Source organism: Odontesthes bonariensis, chromosome 7, assembly GCF_027942865.1.
Source record: "Odontesthes bonariensis isolate fOdoBon6 chromosome 7, fOdoBon6.hap1, whole genome shotgun sequence".
Lineage (NCBI taxonomy): Eukaryota > Metazoa > Chordata > Actinopteri > Atheriniformes > Atherinopsidae > Odontesthes > Odontesthes bonariensis.
This window is the reverse complement of record NC_134512.1, coordinates 39,283,116-39,305,912: the sequence shown is the minus strand read 5'-3', so window position 1 is coordinate 39,305,912 and position 22,797 is coordinate 39,283,116. Positions and strand designations below refer to the sequence as shown.

The following is a 22,797-nucleotide window of genomic DNA, read 5'->3' as shown; positions in this document are numbered from 1 at the left end:
TTCTGTAAATGTCTCCCATCAGTCACAAATATCTCACGATGCTGAAGAACATTTTATTTGTGATTCATAAAGGCTTGTGTAAAACTACAGATTAATATGTGCAGATTGATGCTTTAACATGAAACAAAAACACATGCAGAGTGGCATGTAAAAGGTTGTGGATCCATTTTTACATGTGAAATGTGTTTTGCACATCTGTGAATCTCTTCCTGTCAGTCTGTGACATGTAATCTGTTACTTTGCTGCGACTGTTTTGTGTCATTTTAGTGCAGCTGATCTGTAGAGAAGATGCACCGATGTGAGGTGCAGTTCCTAACTACAGCAGCAGGTGGCAGCATTCCCCACATGAGCTGACAGAACTGCAGTCTGAACTGAGAGAAGGAACAAGAGTCTCTGCAGCACCTGGATCCAAACAACAGGAACATCAAGGAGAAGGACGACGGCCGGGTTTCAACCAGGAGAAGAAACACAAGGTGGAACATCTTTATTTCACCCAACACTCGTCTTCTTCTTGTCAGTAGAACAAAGGACTGAACTTTATTTCTGTTTATCGTAGGGACCACTTCAGAGTTTGGACTGACCTCCTCATTCATTTTGAATCAGTGGGTGTGTCCAAACCTTTGACTGTTGCTGTATTACAGCTTCCTGTCAGAGGTGTTGAGGCACAGAGGCTGAAAACAGTCGTGCTTGAAGTGATACTTGAATGCTGCTGTCTGAAAATGAATGATTATTTCATATTGTTCACAAATCAAAGCTGGTTTTTCATCATAACCTGTTAGTTTATGTCCTAAACTGTCTTAACTGAGCTTGTTTTCAAAGGATAACAGGAAATTATTTCCCCTCATGATTATCAAACATCTGGGCATCAGGCCAGCATCTGTAGACGGCATCTTCACAGCTGCAGCGACTGATTTAACCTGAAAATAGTTGTTTTTATGTCTATTTCAAAGGTTATAAATAAATGTTTCAGCCAGAGTTCATATGTGTGTATGTTTGTGTGTGTGTGTGTGTGTGTGTGTGTGTGTGTGTATGTGTGTGTGCAGATCAGATCAGAGGAAAGTGACACAGATCTGGAGATATTTTGCTTTGTGATTTTAAACATCTCTGAAAATGTAACAGATGTTACTGCATCACAGAGACTGTATGAAGCTGAAACAGCAGAGAATCCTGACCTGAGAGCTTCCAGCTCACAGTTTGGACTCTTCAGTCCATCAGACAGCTGCTTCACTCCTGAATCCTGCAGGTTGTTGTTACTCAGGTCCAGTTGTGTCAGGCTGGAGGACTGGGAGCTGAGAGCTGAGGACAGAGCTGCACAGCTTCTCTCTGAGAGCTTACAGCCGCTCAGTCTGAGGAGGGAATAACAGGAAAAGGACAAAGAACAGCTGTGATCCAAATGAAACGGCTCTAATGCTGCAGAAAGACTGAAAGACCATCTATATCACCTCCTGATATCAGGTTTATAACCTTGTTATCCATGTGGTGGTTCTTACATGCTCAGAAACACGGTGAGGGAAGCAAGGAGTCAACATGGTGGCGAAGCATTTGAACCTTGGAACTGCAGTTTCTCAGCGACAAAGTCTCAAAATCTGTTGCCTATCAGCACATCATCATCTTTGTGATCATGTAATTATCTCACACCACTGGTGGGCACTTGTTTCATTTCACCCCAGAGTGAGAGTCTCTACCACTGTTTTGCTGCTCTTGTTTTTAATTGAGTCTCCTCTGCTGCACTCCCAGATTATATGGCTCCACTGTGTGTGATGAAGGTGAGAAGAAACACTGAGTGGAGATATACACCATCATATAATCCACATTACATTACACATCCAACATTGTTCTGCTGCATGATATCGATTGTTCAGGTTAGTTAAGCCAGAAAACCAGAACAGATTCATCTACTTCATTGATCAAGACACCTGGCAGCTGTTTTAGCATTAAATTAAGACAGAATTATATCAACTCTCAGTTTAAAAGGTGAATGAATCCTGACCTGAGAGCTTCCAGGTCACAGTTTGGACTCTTCAGTCCATCAGACAGCTGCTTCACTCCTGAATCCTGCAGGTTGTTGTTACTCAGGTCCAGTTGTGTCAGGCTGGAGGACTGGGAGCTGAGAGCTGAGGACAGAGCTGCACAGCTTCTCTCTGAGAGGTTACAGCCGCTCAGCCTGAGGAGGGAATAATGAGATAAATCTGGGACTTTCTCTCCTATAGAAACAGCAGCAGGATATTCATACACATCCCTCTATATCTGTACTCACACAGCTTTGTTGGAGGCTTTGACCACTGGCAGCAGCCTCAGAAGAGCCTCCTCTGAAGCAGAGTATTTCTTCAGCTCAAACTCATCCAGATGTTTTCCTGATGACAGTAAGATGAAGACCAGAGCTGACCACTGAGCAGGAGACAGTTTATCTGTGGAGAGACTTCCTGAACTCAGGGCCTGTTGGATCTGCTCCACCAGAGAACGATCATTCAGTTCATTCAGACAGTGGAACAGATTGATGCTTCTCTCTGCAGACAGATCCTCACTGATCTTCTCCTTGATGTAACGGACTGTTTCCTGATTGGTCTGTGAGCTACTTCCTGTCTGTGTCAGCAAGCCTCGTAGGAGCCTCTGATTGGTCTGCAGGGAAAGACCCAGGAGGAAGCGGAGGAACATGTCCAGGTGTCCGTTTGGACTCTCTAAGGCCTTGTCCACAGAAATCTGGTGGAAGAGTCGAAGAGAATCTGCAGATTGATCTTCTCTTGTTTCAGATGTTTGTTGTTCTTTCTGCTGCTTGACATGAGAGCGAAAACCGAACATATTACTAAAAAACTGCAAAGAAGAAGATCTCTGTGCCTCTACGATAGGAGCTTGTGCACTTTCAGACTCCTGAGACTTTAGTTGTTCCTCCATCAGGTTGAGTCCAGAGTTGATGAAGGTCAGATGCACATGAAGAGCAGCCAGAAACTCCTGAACACTCAGATGGATGAAGCAGAACACCTTCTCCTGGTACAGCCCTCTCTCCTCTCTAAAGATCTGTGTGAACACTCCTGAGCACACTGAGGCTGCTGAGATATCGATGCCACACTCTGTCAGGTCTGACTCATAGAAGATCAGGTTTCCTTTCTGCAGCTGCTCAAAAGCCAGTTTTCCCAGAGACTCAATCATCTTCCTGCTCTCTGGACTCCAGTGTGGATCTGTCGCAGCTCCTCCATCATACTTGAGCTTCTTCACTTTGGCCTGAACCACCAGGAAGTGGATGTACATCTCAGTCAGGGTGCTGGGCAGCTCTGCTCCCTCTCTGGTGTCCAACACATCCTCCAGAACTGTAGCAGTGATCCAGCAGAAGACCGGGATGTGGCACATGATGTGGAGGCTTCGGGATGTCTGGATGTGGGAGATGATCCTGCTGGCCTGCTCTGAATCTCTGAATCTCTTCCTGAAGTACTCCTCCTTCTGTGGGCCAGTGAACCCTCTGACCTCTGTCACCATGCCAACACAGCCAGCAGGGATCTGATTGGCTGCTGCAGGTCGTGTGGTTATCCAGAGGCGAGCAGAGGGAAGCAGCTTCCCCCTGATGAGGTTTGTCAGCAGCACATCCACTGAGGTGGGCTCTGTAGCATCAGCCAGGGGCTCCTTGCTGTGGAAGTCCAGAGGAAGTCGACACTCATCCAGACCGTCAAAGATGAACACAACCTGGAACTGTTCAAAGCTGCAGATTCCTGCTGCTTTGGTCTCAGTAAAGAAGTGATGAACAAGCTCCACCAAGCTGAACTTTCTCTCTCTCAGCACATTCAGCTCTCTGAAAGTGAATGGAAACATGAAGTGGATGTCCTGGTTGGCTTTGCCTTCAGCCCAGTCCAGAGTGAACTTCTGTGTTAAGACTGTTTTCCCAATGCCAGCCACTCCCTTTGTCAGCACTGTTCTGATTGGTTCATCTCTTCCAGGTGGGCCTTTAAAGATGTCTTCCTGTCTGATGGATGTTTCTGCTCTGCCTGCTTTCCTGGATGCTGCTTCAATCTGTCTGACCTCATGTTCATCATTGACCTCTCCGCTCCCTCCCTCTGTGATGTAGAGCTCTGTGTAGATCTGATTCAGAAGGGTTGGCTTTCCTGCTTTAGGAATCCCCTCAAACACACACTGGAACTTCTTCTTCAGAGCACATTTAACTTTACGTCCACAAAGTTCTGAATGAAGACAAGAAATAACATCAGTAAACAGACATTTCCACCCTGTACAGAATGAGTATCTGAGCATCTGCTGTTCTGTGTGCTGAGACATCAGTAAATGTGTCATTTATCCAGCAGGTTAAACCTTTAGAGAAATCCTCTTACTGCTCTGCAGACGGTCAGCCAGCTCCTCCTGCTTCATTCTCCTCAGGAAGTGAGCTGTGATCTTCACTAATGCCTCTCTGCTGCTCCTCTGCTCTTCATCCTCACCCTCCCTCTGACTCTCTAAGCATTCTGGGTAATCTGGACTCAGAGCCTTCTGCATCTTCTTCAGCTCCTCCTTCACAAAAGTGAGCATGTTGTCCTCCAGCAGCTGGAACAGAAAACTATATGAATGAGCCCATCAGACTGAAACCATGGAGCCAAACATCAGATCCATGTTGGACACACTGACAACCCACTGGTCTACAGAGTGCAGCATGGAGATGGCTGTGAGCAGAACAGATGGGAAAGTAGTTGTTGCTCATGTACAGACCATAAATATGGAGTCCAGCTGTGTTTGATGCTGCTGGGCAGACGGACCACTGGGACCCTCTGAGCTCTGCTGGTCCACTCTGTGGAGGAATCATGAAGAATGAGCTCACATTGTGTCTGTCCACACAGAGAGCAACACAAGGTGAAGGTCCATGAAGGGATGTGTGGATGTGAGCAGTGGGTCAGAGGACTCCCTGTAGTGGGAAAGCTTTACTGGTCCTGCTGATCCCACTGGGAACCAACAGCTCAGTCTGCAGCTGCTTGGAGCTTTCAGCTATCTTTGGTTGGGTCCCAGCAGCTCTCACCAACCCCTTCAGAAAGCTCTCCCTCCCTGCTGAAGTGCCCTGGAGCAAGGCAGCCAGAGCCAGTGTGTGCTGGGATCAGACTGGTTGTACTGGGCAGCTCCCAGTGTGAAGGCCTCAGACCATGACTGTTCAACATCATCTGATGATTGTTTCCCAAAGACGGGAGACAAACTTTCATTGCAGCTTCCAAAGCTGTGTTCAGTTAACTGGAAGAAGCAGAGTTCCTGTCTGTTACCCAGTTTCATTTCAGCCTCTCAGGACAAACTTCTGTTCTGTTGCTCACTGATCTGAACTGGTCAAAGCTTTAAGCAGCTAACCAGCACCCTGCTGACTGTTCCTCTGCTGAACCTGGAACACATCACACCTCCATCAGCTCCATGGGGTTCACACGTTCAGCTTTTTAATTCTAAATGAATCTGTCTGTCCTCCTCCATCCAGCAGCACCGGCCCCCTGAGGGGAAGCTCCTGCCTCCACTGTGTTAGAGCCACAGCACAAAGGCGCCCCCTGCTGGACCAGCTGCTGTCCTGCAGACACTCAGAAACACCTCCAACATCATTCTTTCCTCCCTGACTGCTGTGTTGGTGGGAAACATCCAACACACACCACTTCACATATGAACAGAGAAATGGATGTGAAGCAGAGCTGAGCTCACATTAAACACATGTTGGAGTAAAAACTGTTCAAACTGACTCATTTTACTCTGTTACAGCATTTACACTCAGCTCACCTCTGAGGGGACGGATGTTGGGCTGATTTAAAGTCATTACGATTATCCATCGACCAGTCGCTCTGCATGGACACACAGCTGGGTCCAGGTTCTGGTTCAGGTTCAGGTTCAGGTTCAGGCTCAGGCTGGTTCCTGTGAATAAAGGTGGTTTGGTGCTGTGAGCGCTGAGCTGGGACATGGAGGAGAGTCATGGACAGTTAGAGATGGCCACCTCACCTCTGAGCTTTGCTCTGGCTCTCATGTTCCCCACACAGAGAGGTTTCAGTGTCCTCACTCTGATCCATGCTGCTGAACTCACAGCAGCTCACACACACTTTCTACCTTCTTCTGCAGAGGAAACACACATCATTCATCTGCACAGCAGCTCACACACACTTTCTACCTTCTTCTGCAGAGGAAACACACATCATTCATCTGCACAGCAGCTCACATCCTCCTCTCCATCATTTATTAAAAAGATCAGCTGCTCCTCTGATTGGCTCAGTTTCTCTGTTCCACATCAGTTTCAGTTGAATCATTATTGTCATTAATTGTGTTTCTCAGCAAAGTGATGCTACAGAATAAAACAGATATTTTAAATGAATACATGCAATAAAAGGTCAAAATTAAACAGAAAACTTTTCAAAACTCCAGTTCCAGTAATTTGACTCTTCATTCAGAGAAACTTATATCAGAGACGCCACTAAAACCTGTTTTTCAGGTGATGTTTTCAACAGATTTTCAAATGAAAAGTAGAAAAAAACACTAAGATACTTGAAAAGGTCACAAGAAAAACAATCATTTTCAGCTAATCTCCAGATAAATGACGTGTTGTTGCAGCTCTAATTTAGCGACACATGAAGCAGATGTAAAACATGCTGGAATTTAAGTTTGTTTGTGGGATAAAGAGACATTTTTATTCAGTGAAGACGGGAAACTGAACACAGAGAAACAAGGAAAAACTGGCCTGCCGTGTACCGACTGTGCTGGAACATGGAGGTGGTTATGATCAAGGTGATGGAATTTAAAAACCTAGAAAAACCTGTCTGACTCACTGAGTTACACAACGAGAAAACCACACCTCCATCCAGGGTGTTACCTTTAGTCTTTAAGAGAAAAACAGCAGAGTTTCTGTGTCTGACTTCAGTGGAAGAAACCGCAGTTATCCCCACAAATTAAAACACAATGGGATTTATTTTGCCAATAAAACAATAAATAATATGCTTCTAATCAACAACAATGGAAATGATAATCATGCAGATTTTTCCTCAAAGTTCTTCGAGTGACAAACTGGACCTGAAATAAGAAGTGAACATGTTCCCCAAACATTACAGAGCAGAAACAAACAGGAAGGTTACTGAAGACAAAGTTCAAACTCACAGTTTGTTCAAGCCAAGTGTTGAAGCTGACGCTCCGCTCCACAGACACAGGTGAGCTGCTTCCTGGAATCAGTCAGAGCTCCACCCCTGATGGGGCAGGACAGGTAGGAGGGGGGGCAGCAACAGGATCCCACTTCATTTCATCTGAGTTTAACAGCAGCTTGTAACCTGGTTGGGTTTGTTTTAAAATGAATAAACTTCATCAGTCTTACTCTCACTCCTGACTCCTATCAGCCATCATCTGCTTATTTCCTAACATGTCCATCCATCCATTTTCTACACACACTTATTCTAATTCAGAGTCTCGGGGGGCTGGAGCCTATCCCAGCCGTCATTGGGCGAGATACATATCATTATATTAGATATTGGGCGGGTACACCTGGACAGGTCACCTGTCCATCACAGAGACATATGACACAAATGACCACACATAAGCTCATGCTCAAGTATTTCACCAGAATGCAAATCCAGGAGGAGGAGGAGGAGGAGGAGGAGGAGGAAGAGGAGGAGGAGGAACAGGAACAGGAAAACGAGGAGGTGGAGGAGGAGGAAGAGGAGGAGGAGGAGGAAGAGGAGGAAGAGGAAGGAGAAGGAGGTGGAGGAGGAAGAGGTGGAGGAGCCGGAAGAGGGGGAGGAGGAAGAGGAGGAGGAGCTGGAAGAGGAAGAACAGGAGGAGGAGGAACAGGAACAGGAAGAGGAGGAGGAGGGGGAGGAGGAGGAGAAAGAGAAGGAGGAGGTGGAAGAGGAAGAGGGGGAGGAGGAAGAGGAGGAGGAGGCGGAAGAGGAGGAGAAGGAAGAGGGAGGAGGAGAAGGAAGAGGGAGGAGGAGGGGAAGAGGAAGAGGAGGAGGAGGCGGAAGAGGAGGAGGCGGAAGAGGAGGAGGAGGCGGAAGAGGGGGAACAGGAAGAGGAGGAGGAGTAAGAGAAGGAGGAGGCGGAAGAGGAAGAGGGGGAGGAGGAAGAGGAGGAGGAGGGGAAGAGGAAGAGGAAGAGGAGGAGGAGGAAGAACAGAAGGAAGAGGGGGAAGAGGAAGAGGAGGAACCGGAAGAGGAAGAGGAAGAGGTGGAGGAGGAGCAGGATGAGGAAGAGGAGGAGGAGGAGGAAGAAGAGGAGGAGGCGGAAGAGGAGGAGGAGGCGGAAGAGGAGGAGAAGGAAGAAGGGGAGGAGCCGGAAGGGGGGGGGGGGAGCAGGAAGAGGAGGCGGAAGAGGAAGAGAATGAGGAGGAGGAAGAACAAGAGGAGGAGGGGGAAGAGGAGGAACAGGAAGAGGAGGAGGAGGAGGAGGAGGAGGAGGAGGAGGAAGAGGAAGAGGAAGAGGAAGAGGAAGAGGAGGAGGAAGAGAAAGAGGAAGAGGAGGAGGAGGAGGAGGAGGAAGAGGAGGAGGAGGCGGAAGAGGAAGAGGAAGAGGAAGAGGGGGAAGAGGAAGAGGAGGAGGAGGCGGAAGAGGAAGAGGAGGAGGAGGGAAACTGAACACAGAGAAACAAGGAAAAACTGGCCTGACGTGTACCGACTGTGCTGGAACATGGAGGCGGGTTATGATCAAGGTGATGGAATTTAAAAACCTTGAAAAACCTGTCTGACTCACTGAGTTACACAACGAGAAAACCACACCTCCATCCAGGGTGTTCCCTTTAGTCTTTAAGAGAAAAACAGCAGAGAGTTTCTGTGTCTGACTTCAGTGGAAGAAACCGCAGTTATCCCCACAAATTAAAACACAATGTGATTTATTTTGGCAATAAAACAATAAATAATATGCTTCTAATCAACAACAATGGAAATGATAATCATGCAGATTTTTCTTCAAAGTTCTTCGAGTGACAAACTGGACCTGAAATAAGAAGTGAACATGTTCCCCAAACATTACAGAGCAGAAACAAACAGGAAGGTTACTGAAGACAAAGTTCAAACTCACAGTTTGTTCAAGCCAAGTGTTGAAGCTGACGCTCCGCTCCACAGACACAGGTGAGCTGCTTCCTGGAATCAGTCAGAGCTCCACCCCTGATGGGGGCAGGACAGGTAGGAGGGGGGCAGCAACAGGATCCCACTTCATTTCATCTGAGTTTAACAGCAGCTTGTAACCTGGTTGGGTTTGTTTTAAAATGAATAAACTTCATCAGTCTTACTCTCACTCCTGACTCCTATCAGCCATCATCTGCTTATTTCCTCCATCATGTCCTCACTGAGGAGTTATCTCATATTAGGCAGGGATCCCAGTGGAGGTCAAAATGGTAACTGAGCATCTAACAGCCAGTCTGGGACAATAATGGCCCTTTTCAGAAATGAAGGAGTTAACAAAAAAAATTAAAATCCCTAAAAATCAATGTTGTTGCTAATCATTGACATATCCCAGACCCTAATTATCCCTACTCAATAATTCCACTTTGCATTCCATATTTTGAAAATACTGGCACCTAAAGGCTTAAAATGTGGGCTAAAAAGTTCAAATTGGCATCTAAAGGGTTCATTTTTTTTAAAATAATTGAAAAATTGGTAGTTATGATATGAAGTGGAATAAAAGATTTATGAAAAAAATATTAATATATTATGTTTTTAGGTCGTTTTGAAAAATTGCATTGTATATGATGTGTGTCTGAAATTTGAAAAAAATTGTCAAAAATGCACAACTGGACCAAATATGATGAGTATCACTATCTACAGTGTGAAATTAGAGGAGAAAGTACACCTCAAGTGGAGAAAAATGTCCCCTATGAGGGATTAGGGTTAACCTCTCGCTCAGTTACCGTAGTAAAAGACTATGAACCTAACCTGGTCGGGACCAGGTTTTACTCAGTGAACCTGGAGTTTATCTCTGTCTCCGCCCTCTTTCAGCCATCTGATTTCCTCATTCATTCAGTCAGCAGAGCGAGTTCTTCTACTTCTAGAAGTCCATCAGGCACAGCAGGAGGCGACTTTTTTCAACAACATGTCCTTTAGACAACGATCCCGTGGATGAAGGAGCAGCATTACTGCGCAGAGAAATAAATATTCGTCGGGAGATTGAATTGAATTGAAAGCCTTTATTGTCATTATACACAGTAGTACAATGAGATTTAAAGAGCATCTCCTTAAAAGTGCACACAGTTTGCAAAATATAAAAGACTATACAGTAAAAAACGTAGAAATACACAGGAAAAACACAAACATAATGTAACAATCACAGACTTGAGTTCAAGAGCGACTGAAAGGGTATTGAGGATGGAGGTAGCTTGTGTCGGGTAGTGCAGTGGTCAGTGCCAATATTGTCAGTGCAGTTTATATTAGTGCATATTAGCATTGAGTATGGTGACCGCTTTGGGGAAGAAGCTATCCCTGAGTCCGTTTGTTCTGGCCCGTATGGACCTGAAGCGCCTGCCAGAGGGCAACAGGTTAAAGAAATGAAAGCCAGGGTGGGTGATGTCCTTCAAGATGTTCCTGGCCCTGCTGAGACAGCGGGAGTTGTAGATGTCAGTCAAGGAAGGCAGAGGGCAGCCAGTGATCTTTTGTGCAGTGTTTGCCACCCTCTGCAGTCTCTTCCTATCGGCCTCTGTGCAGCTGGAGTGCCACACTGTCACAGCGTAGGTCAGCAGGCTCTCAATGGTGGAACGGTAGAAGGTCACCAGCAGGTGAGTGTTTAGTTGCTCCTTTCTGAGCACCCTCAGGAAGTGTAGCCGCTGCTGGGCCTTCTTGACCAGCGCTGTGGTGTTGACCGACCAGGAGAGGTCTGCAGAGAGGTGGACGCCGAGGTATTTAAAGGACTCCACTCGCTCTACACATTCGCCGTTGATGTACAGGGGGGCAGGGTCGGCTCTGTTCCGCCTGAAGTCCAGGATGAGTTCCTTGGTCTTGGTGATGTTCAGTGCCAAGTTGTTTGAGTCACACCACTCCCCAAGTCTCAGGACCTCATCTCTGTAGGCCGCCTCATTTCCCCCTGTGATCAGCCCCACCACCGTGGTGTCGTCAGCAAATTTGACAATGGTGTTCTCTGGGTGGGCGGGACTGCAGTCAGATGTGTAGAGGGAGTAGAGTAGTGGGCTCAGCACACAGCCCTGGGGAGAGCCAGTGCTGAGAGTGCGGGAGGAGGAGAGGTGAGGACCCAGTTTCACCTGCTGGGGTCGGTTGACCAAAAAGTCTTTTATCCAGCAGCAGGTGGATGGTGGGAGCCCCAGGTTGGCTAACTTGGGGATCAGAATGTCCGGTATTATTGTGTTAAAGGCTGAGCTGAAGTCAATGAAGAGCATCCTGACGTAGCTCCCCTGTTTCTCCAGGTGACTCAGCGCTGAGTGGAGAGCGATGGCTATGGCGTCTTCAGTGGATCTGTTAGTCCGGTATGCAAACTGGTGCGGGTCCAGGGTGGGGGGGGAGACAGGTTTTGATGTGTCTCAAGACCAGTTTCTCAAAGCACTTGGTGATAACTGGGGTGAGTGCTATGGGGCGGAAGTCGTTGAGGCTGGTTGTGGGTGACTTTTTAGGGATCGGAATGATTATGGCAGATTTCAAGCAGGGTGGGATGATGGCTTGTTCCAGAGACAGGTTGAAAATGTTAGTGAAGACCTGTGATAGCTGGCTGGCACATGCCTTAAGCACCTTCCCAGGTACTCCATCTGGACCTGCAGCCTTACTGGGGTTCACTGCACAGAGCACCCGCCTCACATCCTGTACCTCAAGAGTGAGCGAGGGGGGGGTGCTGAGGGCTGGTGGGGGTTGTAGTGGACGTTGGAGTGGCGTGGCTGAGGCTGAGTGCTGTGTTTGGGACTCAAAGCGGGCAAAAAAGCTGTTCAGCTCCTCTGCCTACCCCACATCTGAGTCCCCGGGTGTCACAGCGCAGCCTCTGTAGTTGGTGATGGTCTGTATGCCCCGCCACACCTCCCTGGGGTTGTTGAGATGTTCCTCTATACTCCTCTTGTATTCTGCCTTATCAGACCATAGATGTTTTTGCATTTACAGACAATTATCTTTTTGAACGGCACCATCAGAATTTAAAGGGAAAAAAAGACATAAAAGGCAAATAAATATTTGTATGAATAGGCTTAAAAAAAGAAATATATTATATTTTATAAAGGCACTCGTGTCTTGGGGGGGGATTCCCTCAGCCACTGCCCTCCCGTTAGAGGTGGCGGTGCTGGGCAGCACCCGTTTTACAGGCATCTGCCTTCTTTCTGTTGGCTGAGTAGAAGTCTGTGTTAGTTTGAATAGGCTTAATTATTTAACAGAACATGATATAGATGAGAAGACACAGTTTATGTGTGTGAAAACAGCATTATGTTGGGAATAAAATAACTGCACAGTCAAATAGCCACTTAATATTTACTTTACAGTGTAAAACATCATCAAAATGAGGAACCTCGTAACTCAGAGTTTGTTGAACCTGCTTTGTGAAACGGACCCCAGGACAGTTGATCGTTTTCAACCAGGAAAACATGGATGGAAAGTAAAATACTGTTCACTATTATTCTACCTGATGCGCTACAGATGTTCATACTTTTCAGTGAATAAACACCATCTTTTCAGATTAATTTGATAAATTGTGTTATTGCCTTATGTCACTTCATTATACTTTAACAATTATTATTTTACACCTGAGCTACCGAGAGTTTTAAGGTGCTTCACATTCCATTCCATCACAGTGTAGGAAATGTATCCCAAAATGCATCCCCTCCGTAGAATCGTTACCTTAATGTCGTGGAAGGGTTTGTGTATCCACATAACCCTACAAGCTGTGTTGTCCAGGGTCTTAGTCCCTGATAGAGTCTCCCATGGCAGACTGGTCTCTGGAAAGGGCTCAGACTGAGAGCCATTCAAAGACGTCAGCACATGTGTAAGAGAGTCACCTCCCCTGGAAAAGGGAAACTGGGGCAACCCCACGGAGCCAGGCCTGGGTTCGCCGGCAAGCGCCTAAGAAGAAACAGGAGAACACCCTCACATTGGCTCACCAACCGAGGGAAGGATATTCAAGGTCGGGTGCAATATCAGCCGGGCGACAGGCGAAGGCGAGGCCTGAGCAACAACCATCCACAACTCAATCCTGCATGGAGAGAGGCACGTTTATTAAAACATACACATTTATTTCTACTGAACCAAAAGGCAGGCTGGAGATTGTGTAAGCACGTGGAACCAAACCACAAATATGTTTTGGAGTTGCATGACAATACGTTTATGAGAGGGAATTCATTACTTTCTATGGGAGGACTCATTTTCTGTTGTATGTGGAATACATAGGATGAACTGTGCATTTAGGAGGCCAACACAAGATTCCTGCTGATAAGAAGGTTTAATCTAAGAATGATGTATTTATGCACACTGAGTTATTTAACATCACAGAGGATGGAGACTCCCACAAACAGGTGGAACACAAAGGCTGAGAAATGTTTAAACTGGATGCGGACGTGTTTCTACATGAAGGTCCAACTTGTTCATATTTCATCTGATTTTATTCTTCATTCATTTAGTATTTATTATTCTCTGTGAATTTAAAACTAAAAAGAGCTGCAGCAAAAAGAATGACTACTTAACATTTCAACAGCAGACAAAAATTAATTTTCAAGCATTTCTTTCAAGAAACAAATCAAGTTCAGGAAAAATCTCTGGGTTAGGGTTAGAAAACATCAGGTTTGGGGCTGAAATACATTCTTTTTACAATGTAATGTTAAAGGGGAAGTTTTTTAAACCTGGACCTTATTTCTGGCATAAAATACGTTCATCTACTCACCAATAACAGGATGCTATTTAGATCACTGAGATCCGCGAATATCCATATAACGGGAGAGAACAGGGCAGAGACAATACAGCCTCTAAATAAGGCCTAATGTCTTTATTTCACCAACACTTTAAGACCAATGAATGGTCGCGTTCATTCATTCATTCCTCTGAAGGACGCCAACTTTCACCAAACTGTTATAAGTGACTAGATGAACATATTTCATGCCAAAATAAGGTCCAGGTTTATAAAAAACCGAACTTCCCCTTTAATGCATGTTTTCTGTCGCCCGATGTGGCTTTAATGAACACAGAGGCTGTTCACACCTGCTGCTGACATGAGTCCGGCTGATCCGATCACAGGTGGACAGCACTAAATACAGGTGTGAACGCATTCAGATCCGATGGCTCAGACCACATTCAGAGGTGCTCTGTGACACTTGTGTCCACATTCTCAGAACAGTGTGAACACAAATCCATCCTGGGCCACATTGAAGGACCTACTGACCTGACGGGACTCCACACAAGCAGCCCAGGTTCCACCAGGATGTTTTCTGGGAAAAATACATTGTGTAAAAGCAGCGTCCTGAATTCATGTGTGAATGATGATATAGTTGAGTTAGTGAACGTATCAGTGATTTTACAGAAACATCAGTCGACCTGCTGATGTCCTGTTTGTCCAACATTAAATATTCATTCTTACTGTTGCCTTAAAAACTTAGATTTTTATAATAAATGTAAAAAATGTCAAATATTCTAAGATAGAAATCTAATACCTAAATATATTCAGATGAAAACTCTATATTTTACAATAAAAAGTAAAAAACACGACTGAGATAAAGAGTAAAAATGAGAGAAAAGATCTGAGACAAAATTTCACCAACTTTGAACTTTAATGAATAAAATAATCAGATAAAAACATGAAAAATGAACATTGTGATGAATAATGAAGCAAAAAGTCCCATTTCTGAGATAAAAATTAATAATTCAATAATAATTCACCAGGTGAAAATGTCAGAAAGTCCAAATAAAGACAGAATGAGCCAAACAGACTAACAGTGAAACACTGGCAGGATTCTGATGTTGAACATCAGGAACTTTCAGTCCAAAGCAGATGTTGTGGACTGTTAAAGTCTGTAGAAACAGGACGGTGGCTGCTGGGGGACAAAAAGCTGCTCTGAGTTAAAGAAAGGATGCTGCTGGGCTCTTCTCCTCTCCCTCTCCAGCCGGGAGGAAGAGGTGATCCAAAGTGAGGAGTGTGGCAGCGCCTCCTTTAAACTCTGTGGGCAGGCCCTCAAGCTCATGCAAATGTTGTTTGTAAAGGATCATTTCAGTCCTCTGTGTGAGCGTTCAACAGCAACATTCAGCAACATTCTGCCATCAGAAAGCAGCTCCAGTCCAGGTGTCCTTTCATCATCTAACAGGAAGTGAAAGTGAAGAAACATCAGGATGAACCCCGGCTGCTCACCAGACTTCTGCTCATTGCAGCAGAATCAGTGAAGATCTGTCAGCAGGTTGGAATTCATCTGGCTGATGCAGCTCAGTGATTCCTCTCTGATGTCACAGTTTGTCACATGTGCAGCAAACTAACTGCAGCTGACATCAGCTCAGAGGTGTATCAAGCTTTCCAAAAGTGGGGGTGTTCTGGAACAGGCGAAGAAATCATTCCAAATAGCGATGATCAATTATATAAACTTGTACATACATCAAGGCCTACAAAATGGAAGAAATGCGATCAGATACACTGTGGGCGACTTTGTGTGTGTGCACCCGGATCTGTTGGACAGGAAAATGATTGCATTATGATTAGTTTGTCATAATGAGCAGAGACAAAACACATTTGGTTCTTTCAAGTAGTGTGTCATTATTAGTTGTAAGTGATAGCAGTACTAATAGCAGTAGTCACTAGTTGTAAAGCCACTTGAGGCTATTGCATGAATGTTCAATAATTGTAGCTCTAATGACATTTGGCTAGAGCATTTGTTACTTGTTGACACACAGAGTGCAGGCAGTCAAACCAGTGGTCAAGTTCAAGTTCAAATGTTCTCCATCTCATGCCAAGACAAGATCTATGTAATGTTGGGCTTCTGTGTTTATGGTCTGGTCTTACAGATTATACAGTCACTGAAAACAAAACTTGTCTGACATAATTCTAAGTAACAGTATACTGGTCTATGACAGATGTGTCAATATTGCATTCTACACTGGATATATTGTACAAAAACCTTTATATAACCCAGTAAGTCATACTTCTGTCATTGTACTTCTGTGTGCACATCATGTAGTAGGCTATAGCCATGTTAAACCAGTGCAAGAATTTGTTTGGGCACATTTTCAGATATTATACATCTAAATTATGTTTTAGTATTGACAAGCATAACTGACAACACATTATAAAAACAAGACTTGCAATGTCTTTAATTTGTGAAACTCGTGTAAAAAAAATTACAGTATTTAAATCAACAGACAATACAATAGACATTTACAACAAACACTTCATAACAGGTAACAAATGCTGTAATCAAATGCTCATCAACTTATTTGGGAAACAAGAAACACATTATAACATTCATGTGTCAGCCTCAAGTAGCTTTACACTATTTGAAAGAACCAAATGTGTTTTTTCTTTGCTCATTGTGGCAAACAAACTGCTCAGCAATCATTTTCCTGTCCAACAGATCCAACTTGTGCTTTTGCACATGACACACGGCTACACTATTGAGGCGTGTTTGTGTCATTGTACTTCTTAGCCATGTCTTAAGCCTCCGGAGGCCGCTGAAGCTCCATTCAGCTTCTGCGGAAGACACTGGGATGACTAGTAGTAATCTAACTAGAGTCTCCACTTGATTAAAGAGGCCACGGACCTCTGGAGACATCCCTTGTAAAATGGCTGCAACCTCTCTGCTCGACTGGAATGTGTATCTTGACCTAAACATTGTAAGCTGTACACTCAGATACTCAGGGTTTAGTTCTGGGTAATTTTTCACAACCTCTGCTACTTTCCCAGTCAAGAGGACTTGTTCCATTGCTCTGATTTGTTGCATCCCTTCCTGTTTCCCCCACAGAAACAAAGAGAAAGTGTTATCAGTCACCTTGAGACTCTCTCTCTAAAACTTAACTATCAAGTTGGAAATCTCGGGGTAATATTGGACTCAGACCTGAACTTTAACGGCCACATTAAATCTGTAACATCAGCAGCTTTTTACCATCTAAAAAACATTGCCAGAATCAAAGGAATAGTGTCTAAACCAGACTTAGAAAGACTGATCCATGCGTTTGTCTCCAGCAGGTTAGACTGCTGTAACGGCCTGCTCACTGGGCTCTAAACGGGCTGTAAGACAGCTGCAGTACATCCAGAATGCTGCTGCTCGAGTCCTGACCAGAACCAGGAAATACGACCATATTAGTCCAGTGCTCAGGTCTCTGCACTGGCTTCCTGTCGCTCAGAGAATAGACTTTAAAACAGCTCTGCTTGTGTACAAGTCTCTTCACGGTCAAGCGCCAAAGTACATCTCTGACATGTTAGAGCCATATGAACCAACTTGGGCTCTGAGAACCTCAGGGAGGGGTCTCCTGCCCCAGGGAGGGGTCTCCTTCCTCAGGGAGGGGTCTCCTGCCCCAGGGAGGGGTCTCCTGCCTCAGGGAGGGGTCTCCTGCCCCAGGGAGGGGTCTCCTTCCTCAGGGAGGGGTCTCCTGCCCCAGGGAGGGGTCTCCTGCCTCAGGGAGGGGGTCTGCTGCCTTAGGGAGGGGTCTCCTGCCTCAGGGAGGGGGTCTGCTGCCTCAGGGAGGGGTCTCCTGCTGGTGCCCAGAGTCAGGACTAAACAAGCTGAGGCTGCGTTTCAGTTTTATGCTCCTAAAATCTGGAACAGTCTTCCAGAAGATGTGAGACAGGCCTCAACTCTGACAATGTTTAAATCCAGGCTGAAAACAGTTCTGTTTAGCTGTGCATATGACACCTGAAAGTATTTTATCTGCACTCTTTGCTTTTTAATTAATTAATGATTATTTTAATGGGTTTTAAATTTCTTTTTTAATTTCTTTTTATTTTTTTATTCCTTTTTAATGATTTTATTGCCTTCTTGGGATTTTATGTAGCTGTAAAGCACTTTGAATTGCCCTGTGTATGAATTGTGCTCTATAAATAAAATTGCCTTGCCTTGCCTTGCCAGAGGTTGTTGCTGTTTAATAATGGCTTGGGCACCGTTGTATTTTCCTGCCATGTTTGCCGCCCCATCATACGCTTGACCCCGCAACCCACTGATTGGCAAATTTAGGCGCTGCAGAACATCTAACACCACTCTTGCTAGATTTTCTCCAGTTGTTGAGGACACTTCGTAAAGGCCAACAAATTCTTCATGAACTATCAGGTCATGATCGACATACCGCAGGCAAAATGCCTCTTGCTCCTTTCCTGACACATCTCGTGTGCCGTCCATCATCACAGAGTACTGCAGATGTGGCAGAGATGTGATGGCATCTGCAATTTCCCTAATTATTGAACAGCTGAAAAGTTTAAGCAATTCGTTCTGGATTGGGGCAGATACATACGTATTCTTTCTAGTGAGCCATTTGGAAAGGCAGGGGTCGTCCTCTGCCTTGTACTTCAGTAGTTGGTCAAAATTCCCCTCACCACTATCATGCCCTCGCATAGCAAGACCCTGCCTGGCTTGCATCTGTAACCCTCCAATTGTTTTGAGGAGACATGACCTTGCCTCCTCCTGCTGTTGAGCAGCCACACTAGACAGCTGGCACTGCACTGACTTGCCTTCCTGCAAATGGGTTGTGATGGCCGTTTTGTGGCATTCACTTTTTTCGTGAGTTTCTCAAGGGCTTTTTTCCAATTTTTGAAGCCATTCATTATGAAGGCTGGCTCTGAATTTTTGGCAAGCGGGGATGTCTCCGATTGAAAAGCTTTATTGCAATAAAAGCAGAGTACCCCTTCCACACATGGACTCACATGAAGCCATGGGAATTTTTTATACCACTGTGCCTGGAAAGTGAGTGTGTATTTTGAAAGAGACTGCTTCACCACATATTTAGGGTCAGGCTGATTGGGTTTAATGAAAACTGCACTCTCACTCCTAGCCTTCTCATTCTGGCCTTCTCCTTCTTCCTCCTCCGTATCTCTGTCCACCTCACTCCTGGACACATCTCTCAAATCTTCATCCTCCTAATTGAAATATCCATCCATCCATCCATCATCTTCCGCTGGTCCGGGGATCGGGTCGCGGGGGCAGCAGCTTGAGCAAAGAGACCCAGACGTCCCTGTCCCCGGCCACTTCCTCCAGCTCTTCTGGGGGGACCCCGAGGCGTTCCCAGGCCAGCCGAGAGACATAGTCTCTCCAACGTGTCCTGGGTCTTCCCCGGGGCCTCCTCCCAGTGGGACGGGCCCGGAACACCTCACCGGGGAGGCGTCCAGGAGGCATTCTCACTAGATGCCCGAGCCACCTCATCTGACTCCTCTCGATGCGGAGGAGCAGCGGTTCTACTCCGAGCCTCTCCCGGATGACCGAGCTTCTCACCCTATCTCTAAGGGAGAGCCCAGCCACCCTGCGGAGGAAACTCATTTCGGCCGCTTGTATTCGCGATCTCGTTCTTTCGGTCACTACCCACAGCTCGTGACCATAGGTGAGGGTAGGAACATAGATTGACCGGTAAATCGAGAGCTTCGCCTTCTGGCTCAGCTCCTTCTTCACCACGACGGGCCGGTGCAGAGCCCGCATCACTGCAGACGCCGCACCGATCCGTCTGTCAATCTCCTGCTCCATTCGTCCCTCACTCGTGAACAAGACCCCGAGATACTTGAACTCCTCCACTTGGGGAAGGATCTCATTCCCGACCCGGAGAGGGCATTCCACCCTTTTCCTGTCGAAGACCATGGTCTCGGATTTGGAGGTGCTGATTTTCATCCCAGCCGCTTCACATTCGGCTGCGAACCGCTCCAGTGAGAGCTGAAGGTCACAGCCTGAGGACGCCAACAGAACCACATCGTCCGCAAAGAGCAGAGACCCGATTCTGAGATCGCCAAACCGGACCCCCTCAACGCCCTGGCTGCGCCTAGAAATTCTGTCCATAAAAATTAGGAACAGAATCGGTGACAAAGGGCAGCCCTGACGGAGTCCAACCCTCACAGGAAACATGTCCGACTTACTGCCGGCAATGCGGACCAAACTCTGACACCGGTCATACAGGGACCGAACAGCCTGTATCAAAGAGTCCGGCACTCCATACTCCCGGAGCACCCCCCACAAGAGCCCCCGAGGGACACGGTCGAACGCCTTCTCCAAGTCCACAAAACACATGTAGACCGGTTGGGCGAACTCCCATGCACCCTCCAGGACCCTGCGGAGGGTATAGAGCTGGTCCACTGTTCCACGGCCGGGACGAAAACCACACTGCACCTCCTGAATCCGAGATTCGACTATCCGTCGGATCCTCCTCTCCAGTACCCCCGAATAGACCTTACCAGGGAGGCTGAGGAGTGTGATCCCCCTATAGTTGGAACACACCCTCCGGTCCCCCTTTTTAAAGAGGGGGACCACCACCCCAATCTGCCAGTCCAGAGGCACTGCCCCCGATGTCCACGCGATGCTGCAGAGGCGTGTCAACCAAGACAGCCCCACAACATCCAGAGCCTTGAGGAACTCAGGACGGACCTCATCCACCCCTGGGGCCTTGCCACCGAGGAGTTTTTTGACCACCTCGGCGACCTCAGCCCCAGAGATGGGAGGTCCCACGTCCGAGCCCCCCAACTCTGCTTCCTCATCGGAAGGCGTGTCGGTAGGATTGAGAAGGCCCTCAAAGTATTCCCCCCACCGACTCACGACGTCCCTTGTAGAAGTCAGCAGAGCCCCGCCCTCACCATACACGGTGTTGACGGTGCACCGCTTCCCCCCCCTGAGCCGCCGGATGGCGGACCAGAATCTCCTCGAGGCCGTCCGGAAGTCGTTCTCCATGGCCTCCCCGAACTCTTCCCAAGCCCGAGTTTTTGCCTCAGCAACCGCCGAGGCTGCGTTCCGCTTGGCCTGTCGGTACCCATCAGCTGCTTCCAGAGTCCCACTGGCCAAAAAGGCCCGATAGGACTCCTTCTTCAGCTTGACGGCCTCCCTCACCACTGGTGTCCACCAGCGGGTTCGGGGATTGCCGCCACGACAGGCACCAACCACCTTACGGCCACAGCTCCGGTCGGCCGCCTCAACAATGGAGGCACGGAACATGTCCCATTCGGGCTCAATGTCCCCCACCTCCCTCGGGACATGGTTGAAGCTCTGCCGGAGGTGGGAGTTGAAACTCCTCCTTACAGGGGATTCCGCCAGCCGTTCCCAACAGACCCTCACAATACGTTTGGGCCTGCCAGGTCTGACCGGCTTCCTCCCCCACCAGCGGAGCCAACTCACCACCAGGTGGTGATCAGTTGACAGCTCCGCCCCTCTCTTCACCCGAGTGTCCAGGACATACGGCCGCAAGTCTGACGATACAACCACAAAGTCGATCATCGAGCTGAGGCCTAGGGTGTCCTGGTGTATTATCTAATTGAAATATTTAAAATCAAAATGCAGAAGATTCTATATATCTATATAGTATATCTTTTATAACTCTACCCTCTCTGAATTACTACAAAGCTATGGTAAGACCACACTATATCCATTCTCAATTTCAAAGATATTAGATTGCTCACCTCTGCAACATCAATTACATCCTCATCTCCTCTCACTGAGGCAGGGAAATGCGGCAACTGTGTATCCTAAACAAGTACATAGCAATGAGCAGGAGTGTAGTGAATATTTAATGCTGGGACACAGAGTCCCCTATGTCTTATTATTCATGTATTGCTCAATTTTTAATATTTCTTTTAAGTTCACTTGTCAAGCAAACCTCTCTTAGTTGCCTTTTGGATACAGATCACCCTAAAGGTGTCTGCTAAATGTTATGTAATGTGAATCAAATGTTGATTATAGACCATATATACATATTCCTCCTCACTTTCTAAATACACTCTTACTTTGTAAGCACAGTGGTACAAAATATGGCTTCATGTCAGTCAGAGATCTGCTTTTATTGTAATAAAGATTTTAATTCAGAGACAGCCTTATGACTGGCTTTAAAAACTGGATGATTATATTAAGATAATACATTAATACACAGTGTAAATAAAGATGGTGTGTATTATTAATATTCATGTCATTTTCAATGTGTAATAGAATTGTCATATCATTATGAAATCACAGCTTTCTTTAAAACTTGACATCCATTCTGGTCCAGAAACTGAAGTAGGCCTACAACACTTTGGAAATTACTCGAATTTTAACAAACACATGCTTTGTGTATATTTTGAGTGATACATCAGTGGGACACCGTGGAGATTGAAGTGCGTTGTCGACGTTTGAAAATGACACGAATCACACGAGGATAGCTCTCTTCTGCATGTAGCCTAGTCAAACCTGCGCATCCCAACGGCGGTAGCACTCGACACAGACAACCAGAGACACGCTTGCAACTTGCAAGCATGTCAATGTCTGCAGAGGGGGAGTGGAGAAGACAACTTACTTGTTTTTTCTTGAAAAAGCCGTCTATTGTCCCCTGTCTTTTCCTTTTCTGCATCATTGGCTATATTGCACGAAAAAAGAGGACAGTTTTAAAACTGTAGTAGGCTATATAAGTCAGGCCAGTTAGAAGAATGACTGGGAACTTTATGCTAGTAGGTAAACTTAGCCTAACTGTCATGAGCTAGCCAGGAAACTTGCGTCTGTTAATGGCTTAACCTATGATGCCTGAAAATGTTGCCTTCATGACAGGCAGTGAATTTTGCTGATCTAAAACAGGGATTAAATTCTACCTTTTCAGCGACTCTTCATTGAAGGCGTCAAGTGGGTATATGCAGCACCACGAACAGCACAACGACCTGTGAGAAATTGTTTGAATGACTGCGCTGAGCTCTCAGCAGTCAGACTCAGCACCAGTGTTGCCAGATCTTCAACTCGAAATAAGCGAACGGCGTCCTGAAAACAAGCCCAAAAGAAGCGGCCGAAGACTAATGAAAAAAAAAGTTGGCAAT

The 22,797-nt window shown here is 46.3% G+C and overlaps 2 protein-coding genes and 1 long non-coding RNA gene across 6 annotated transcripts in view; 1 reads left to right on the top strand and 2 right to left on the bottom strand.

Annotated features, from left to right (window-relative positions):
- LOC142384496 (protein NLRC3-like) overlaps nt 1-22,797 on the top strand; it is a 233,149-nt gene that overhangs the window by 70,353 nt on the left and 139,999 nt on the right. The gene's annotated exons all lie outside the window — the stretch shown is intronic.
- LOC142384501 (uncharacterized) overlaps nt 1-22,797 on the bottom strand; it is a 244,977-nt gene that overhangs the window by 149,792 nt on the left and 72,388 nt on the right. Inside the window, exons 1-3 of one of the 2 annotated variants that reach the window (XR_012770062.1) lie at nt 9,194-9,313; nt 8,983-9,068; nt 7,075-7,241 (exon numbers count right to left, since the gene is read on the bottom strand). This is a non-coding gene — a long non-coding RNA (uncharacterized LOC142384501). Of the gene's footprint in view, nt 1-7,074; nt 7,242-8,982; nt 9,150-9,193; nt 9,314-22,797 lie in introns of those variants that run through there. The other variant, XR_012770061.1, reaches the window with a different exon arrangement.
- LOC142384545 (NLR family CARD domain-containing protein 3-like) lies at nt 1,908-4,941 on the bottom strand. Its single transcript, XM_075470848.1, has 5 exons — nt 4,684-4,941; nt 4,314-4,534; nt 2,258-4,166; nt 1,991-2,164; nt 1,908-1,923 (listed from the first exon to the last, which is right to left on the bottom strand). Exons 2-5 carry the CDS (start codon nt 4,504-4,506, stop codon nt 1,908-1,910), a joined length of 2,292 nt encoding a protein of 763 aa, XP_075326963.1. The 5' UTR covers nt 4,507-4,534; nt 4,684-4,941.